Source organism: Otolemur garnettii, unplaced genomic scaffold (assembly GCF_000181295.1).
Source record: "Otolemur garnettii isolate 467f Iridium unplaced genomic scaffold, OtoGar3 scaffold00142, whole genome shotgun sequence".
Lineage (NCBI taxonomy): Eukaryota > Metazoa > Chordata > Mammalia > Primates > Galagidae > Otolemur > Otolemur garnettii.
The window spans coordinates 813,272-819,909 of NW_003852537.1; the positions used below are offsets into that span (position 1 = coordinate 813,272).

General features: G+C 46.5%; 1 protein-coding gene and 1 pseudogene across 1 annotated transcript in view; one reads left to right on the forward strand and one right to left on the reverse strand.

Annotated features, from left to right (window-relative positions):
- COPS6 (COP9 signalosome subunit 6) overlaps positions 1-2,227 on the reverse strand; it is a 2,973-nt gene extending 746 nt beyond the window's left edge. Inside the window, exons 1-7 of the mRNA XM_003798867.3 lie at positions 2,145-2,227; positions 1,795-1,917; positions 1,446-1,577; positions 1,023-1,111; positions 857-919; positions 474-521; positions 272-386 (exon numbers count right to left, since the gene is read on the reverse strand). Coding sequence (XP_003798915.2) covers positions 272-386; positions 474-521; positions 857-919; positions 1,023-1,111; positions 1,446-1,577; positions 1,795-1,917; positions 2,145-2,223 — 649 coding nt within the window. The 5' untranslated portion in view covers positions 2,224-2,227. The remainder of the gene's footprint in view (positions 1-271; positions 387-473; positions 522-856; positions 920-1,022; positions 1,112-1,445; positions 1,578-1,794; positions 1,918-2,144) is intronic.
- Positions 2,228-4,840: 2,613 nt separating this feature from the next.
- LOC100948557 lies at positions 4,841-5,736 on the forward strand (annotated as a pseudogene).
- The last annotated feature ends 902 nt before the right edge of the window (positions 5,737-6,638 follow it).

The window sequence follows — 6,638 nt, forward strand, 5'->3', positions numbered from 1 at the left end:
TTTTTTTTTTTGAGACAAAGTCTCACTTTAGAGTACTGTGCCATCACAGCTCACAGCAACCTCCAATTCCCGGGCTTAAGAAATTCTCTTGCCTCAGTCTCCCAAGTAGCTGGGATTATAGGCACCCGCCACAATGCCTGGCTAATTTTTTGTTGCAGTTTGGCCAGGGCCGGGTTCGAACCCACCACCCTCGGTATATGGGGCTGGTGCCCTATTCACTGAGCCAGAGGTGCTGCCCCCATCCTCGCTTTCAAGAAATTTCCTCCCTTACCAGTGGAATTCTCTCCACTGCCTGTTGCTGTCATTCGTGCCACATGGTCTACACCAATACGTTCAGCCTCTTCTGTGGCCAGAGTGTAGGTCAGCTCAGCAAATAGCATTGTAGCCTACAGGGCAAAATATCCCACAGAGGGAGGTCAAAACCAGAAAACAGGCCAAGAGCAGCATCTGAGGGTTCATGGGTAGGGTATTACCTCTCCATTTATTATATCAATGACAGACTCAAAAACGCTGACAGGAAGCTGTAAAGAGGAAATGAAGAACAGCTTTTACTAACAACAAATGCATCTGAACCTATGCTATGTGCCAAAAATTGGGCAAGGCCCTTTTTATCTCATCTTCCCAAGAACATGGTGAAGTGAAGATTACCCCCATTTTACAAAGGAAAATGCAGTTTGAAATGTTAAACGACTAAACCAAAGTCACATAGTTGGTTAAGTGGCAGAATGGAGGTTCAACTCCAGCATTCAATAGAGAAAGGATATCATACAGTAAAAGACAGCAGGGGTTGAGGATAAAAGATAAGTATAGTGAAAGACAAACAGGACAAAGTGGGTATGGGGTCAGTATTACTCACATCTGTGTGCTTGGTCATAGGGTTCAACTTAAGAAAGAGGGGGCTCTCGATTATCTCACACACCTGGAAGAGAGTGATGATGCAGAAGGAAGTCAATGCTCCATCTGTCTTCTTTCCCTCATTCTCTATTATCTGCCCCAGCATGCACAAGTGTGAGGACATATACCTGCTTATGGACGTGGATGTCGGAGGGGTCTGGTGGCCCCCCTGTGGTATACCAACCCAGAAACTCCAGCTCCTTGAATACCTGTTTAACTGGAGAGGAAGGGGCCAGAGCACACAGTATTTCTTTAAACCATCCTTCCTTAATTTGAATCTCCTGATGTATTTTCACTAGCTTCTTCCCTCCCTTCTCCAATCTTGGCTCACAGTTACTCCCTTCTATCCTGTCTTCTCTCATCTTTTACTTTCTTTAGGGAAGATCTGAACATGTTCTTTTCCTGAGATCTATTCAGCTACTCTATCTTAACTTTTCCCTCCCCCTTCTCAACCTCTTCTGATCTCTTCCCAGCTCTCTCCATCTTCTCCACACCATGTTTTTTTTTTTTTTAACTCCCACTCCTCTCTCCCACTTCTATTCCCCTCTTACACTGCTCCTCCTTGGTGTAATAATATTCCTTGTCAATGATAATCTTCTCTTCCACGGTGTGGGACAGCAGCTCAAAGGAGTTCATCACCTCGATATTTCGGCCCTCCTGCTTCCCGATCAGAGCCCCAATCACTGAGAGGGAGAACAACATATCAAAGGTGACGATAAGGAAATCCAAAACTTTTCTCTATCATCTGAGGGTCTGAGGTCAGTGGGAACCAAGTTTTGGGGACAGTTATTTGGGTGAAGGAGTAATTGGGTCCAGTAAAAGAGGGGGGAAAGACCACTGTTTGCGGCAGGTCAGATTGGAGCAAGAAGAGGAGATTGGAGAATTATGCCAAACACACACCTTGCATAGGCCGCCCCTCCTGGGAGCGCATGCGGATCCAGTGGTCCGAGATGTTGAGAATGACAAGGGGATGAAGAGCGACCGATACACTCCCGGTCACTCCGGAGGCCATCACGCTGGGAACTATTAAGGGTGGAGGTAAAAGAGACAGGGCGAGATTCAGGGCCCCACATCCTTGCCTGGAGATGGGGAGTGAGGGACCGCGGAGCCCGGGCCATACATCCCTCTCGCAAGTTATCCCAGGGAGATATGTTGCTGTTCCGCCCTTTCCACTTCTCACAGGAGTCCACGACGGCCTTAACACACCCATGAAGGATGTCTTCAGAAGTCACCCCAGCACTGCCCGTTACCTGCTGCATCCACCTCCATCCCGCTGCTCCCTCCGGTCCCGTTCGCTGCCGCAGCCGCAGCCGCAGCCGCCGCCGCCATTTTCCCCGCGCCTGCCAGCCTCGGCCCCGCCCCCTTCCTTCCCGGCTGCCTTACCGCAAGCGGCGCATGCTCAGTGTCCTCTTGGCGCGTGCCGGTTTTGGAGCTGAACCCTTAGTCAATTCTCCAACCTCGGCAGGTTGACCTCTGGTGGAGGGGAAGCGTTACATCCTGTGGCCCTGGAGCCCGGCGGATTTTCGTAGTCCATGTCCCGCCCTTGCGCCTACGAGTGTCCTTGGATAAATACTTAACACTTTGCCCCGAGTTGATTCTCTTAGTCAGTAAAATTAGGATAAGAATGCCAGGTTCTTCAGATTGCTACAGAGTGAAGGAAATGTCCTGTTAATTGCCCTCAGGATAAAATCCAAATGCCTAACCAAGGCCAGCCTGATCTGCTCTGTCTGCCAGTCGGCCTTGGCCTTTACTTTTCTAGCCCTTGTTCCCGTCCTTCAGCCCAATGTGTTTTTCATATGCCTCCCACTCTGCCTCTCAGGGCCTGTGCTTTCTTCTCTCTGTTCATCACTCAATCCTGATCACCCTGTGACCACCACGGTTCCTGACACATTGGCGCCTTTTTTGAGAAAGAGCCTCAGGCTTTTGCCCTGGGTAGAGTGCCATAGCATCACAGCTCACAGAAACCTCCAACTCCTTAAGCGATTCTCTTGTCTCAGCCTCCGAAGTAGCTGGGACTACAGGCGCAAGCCACAACGCCTGGCTATTTTTTGGTTGTAGTTGTCATTGTTGTTTGGTGGGCTCGGGCTGGATTCGAACCTGCCAGCTCAGGTGTATGTGGCTGGCGCCTTAGTCACTAGAGCTACAAGCGCCCAGCCTAAATATACTTTGAGTGAATGAATAATGTGGGCTGGAGGCTGAGTGCTTCATGTCTGAGATAAGAACTGTCCTAAGGACTTTCAAAAATAACCCTACAAGAAACACACACATCTCATGCTTTTCATAACCTATTCTGTGAATGGGCCAGATATGCAATGCAATCCCCAAATGATGGAGAAGCTGAGAAATGAATGAACGAGACAGATAAATCCAATTTGTCCATATACGATGACTTATTAGGGGGGCTTACAGGAAAAAAAAAAAACAATGTGGGGCAGCCACCAGACAATTATATCTCTGCACTGCAACCCCCCAGAACCAGGGCTTATATTTGGGGAGAAAAAGTACATGTGCTGTAGACGAATGTGTAGGTGGCTGAGTGAATGCTGCTGGCATCATAATGCATCAGCATCAAGGGTTCTAGAGAAAGGTGAAGCTTATTGTGAATAGGTTTTCCTGCATAAAAAGTAAAACATAACTAGACATTTTGGAGGCATTCTTGGATTTGAGGTTGATCAGGTGGATAAACATTTAAAAATAAAGTCCTTGTTCCCACATTGAATTACCCACATATACACATATTTCTACTGAAAGCGTGCTGGAACTTTAAACCATGGGTTCTTGGGTGGTCAGACAAAGAATTGAAAGACCCACCACCAACAAACACTAAAACCGAAGCACCAACCAACACTAGAACAGACAAGGCAGGCCGTATAAACTCCTGCTTTAGGACTGTTCCAGGTAAGAGCAGCGACTCTTGTAGGAAAAACACAGAGAAAAACCTTGGTTGCCCCCCTATTGGGCCACCAATCACCTGCCTTCCAAGAAGCACTCAAGACACACTGGGGAGTACCCTGGCCAGAGTCTCTCAATTAGAACCTCTTTACCAAGCGGACAGGACAACCAGGATGAAATATAAGAGACACACACTCTGGGTTTATTGAAAGACAAAAAAGCTCTACAAAGTTAAGACCAAGCTCAACAGTACAGGGGTGGGGGAAATAGCTCACCATCTCTCCTACAATCTCTTACTTCTTATATATTCTATAAATTACACCTATTTTTAGCTTCTATTGTAATTTTTTTTTTTACTTAATCTCTACTTCTTAATCTTAATTACTTCTTGTAAGGAGTGGTCAGTGCTAGCCATCTGACCTGTGGTTCCACAGGCTTGTCTCCATTCTTAGATAAGTTCCTCTCTCTGTTGAAATACCAATTTTCTTTTGCTGGATCATACTTTGTTCTGTTAATTTTTAACTGTTTCCATCAGGGCTGCTTTCTCCTCTTCAAAAGTCCCCCTTCAGTATGACCAGGTTTATCACTAGACATTCTCTAGGACTGCAGCAATTCAGATAAGATGCTCTGAAAAAATACTTTTCTAGTAATGGCTTCTCCACTGATGAATTGATGTCAACACTAGCTTTGAGCCTCTGGAACCAATGAACTCTGTTTCCAAGCAACTTATATGAATGTCTCCTTTTGCCAGTAAAAGCTTCCCTTATCCTGCACTCTTACAGTGTGTCTGTGGCTTCCTAGTAGCTGTGGATCTTAGAATATAATCCTCTCTGCTTATTCCTGAATAAATTGATTGAATTAGTAGATATTTTTCTCTGATCTTTTTTTACGCTGACAATATGCACATACTATCTTTATGTATTTTCCAAATTACTGGTATGTACTTTTTAGGTAAAGTACTAGTACCTAATTTCCCTTGACCCACCATCTCCTTTAAAACTTTCAAAACTCGAATAGGAGGGCTCAGAATTAAGAAGGTTGGACGTATTGGACCATGGTGAACTCGAAGCTGCTGGCACCGGAGTTAAGCAAGACAGAGATGATGGGTGCTGAGACGGTGCGATCCGAGGAGCTCCGTCTTGGAGGTGCCTCCAAGGAGTTCCAGCAAGCCCAGACAACCAGAACAGATTCTACACAAATTCAACCTCAGCCTGGTTTCTGCATAAAGACTAACTCACCAGAAGAGAAGCTTTTCATCAACATCTGTCACTCTGCCATCCATCCCTCCTCCAACTTGACATGACTGACGATGAGATTCTTCAAATGCTAGAGGAGGACCAAGCTGGGTTTTGCATCCCCATGAATCTGGGAGAGCCTCATGCTGAACTGGATGCAAAAGGCCAGGGCTGTACCACCTATGATGTAGCTATCAACAGCAACTTCTACAGGTGGATGCAGAACAGTGATTTCTTGCAAGAGCTCGTGGTCACCATTGCCAGGGAGGTCCCTGAGGATAAATACAGCTTGCAGCTGAATCCAGAATGGTGCACGTTGAAGAATGGGACTTTCCTGGGTTCCATCTCCCAGCAGAAGATCCTCTCCCAGCAGAAGATCCTCTCCCAGCAGCGTCCTTGAATTCAGAAGCTGGGAAACCTGTCCATGCCTGATTCCAGGAAAGATAAGGAAGGCCCTGAGAAGCCTCACCTGACCCTCTGACTGGAAGCCCCTGACCTCCTGTTGGCAGCAATTGACCTCCCCAAACTGAATGGAGCATTGGGGCTGTCACTAGAGATTGGGGAGAATTGCTTGGTGATGAGGGGCTCCCAGCAGCTGTATCATCTAGATGTCTACATCCCTTTGCAGATCAACTCTGATGAGAGCAAGGTAGCCTTCCACCAGAAGAGAAAGCAATTGATGGTGGCCATGCCCCTTCTGTCTGTACCTTCCTAACCAGGGCATGGCCCTGTGTTTCCAGATGTGGAGAAGAGGACGGTGGCTTTCCTAAAATTGAAATAAAAGATTTTTGCCTTTAAGAAAAAAAAAAAACTTTCAAAACTCATATCTGTGGCCTGGCACAGGGGCTCACACCTGTAATCCTAGCACTCTGAAAGGCCAAGGTGGGTGAAATGCTTGAGCTCAGAACAGTGATTTCTTGCAAGAGCTCGTGGTCACCATTGCCAGGGAGGACCCTGAGGACGAAAGAGTTCAAGATCAGCCTGAGCAAGAGCAAGTCTCCTGTATTTACTAAAAATAGAAAAAACTCTAGCCAGTGGTCATGGTGCATGCCTGTAGTCCCAGCTACTCGGGAGACTGAAGCAAGAGAATTGCTTGAGCCTAAGAGTTTGAGGTTTGCTGTAAGCTATGATGCCACTGCACTCTACCCAGAGAGACAGAGTAAGACTGAGTAACAAAATACAAACAAACTACAACAAAAACTCATGTCTCCCAAACTTAGCCTGTTCAAGCCCTCTCTCTAAGCCCAAATAAGTTATCCATCTGACTCTTTCAATATATAGACTCTTCCCCACCCAAAGGGTAAGCGCCCAGAAAGCAGGTGGAAAAATGCATTATAACCCTTCAGAGCCCAGTCTGATACTAGGAGATATTTTCTGGTGATAGAGGTGACTTGCAGGGGAATTAAGCAATCTCTCCATTTAGGAATTTGGATGAAGGAAATTTGGAAGAAGCCAACAATTCTCGAAGGAATAGACTTGAGAATCCTGCGGGGAGAGGGGTCTTCTGGCCAGGGGGTGGTTAAGAATGAATTTATCTCGTTCTAATATCCAGTGAAAAGCCTCCCAGGTCAGTACCAACTGAAGAAGTTAGTCAAAGGAAAGCATATATATCTCATT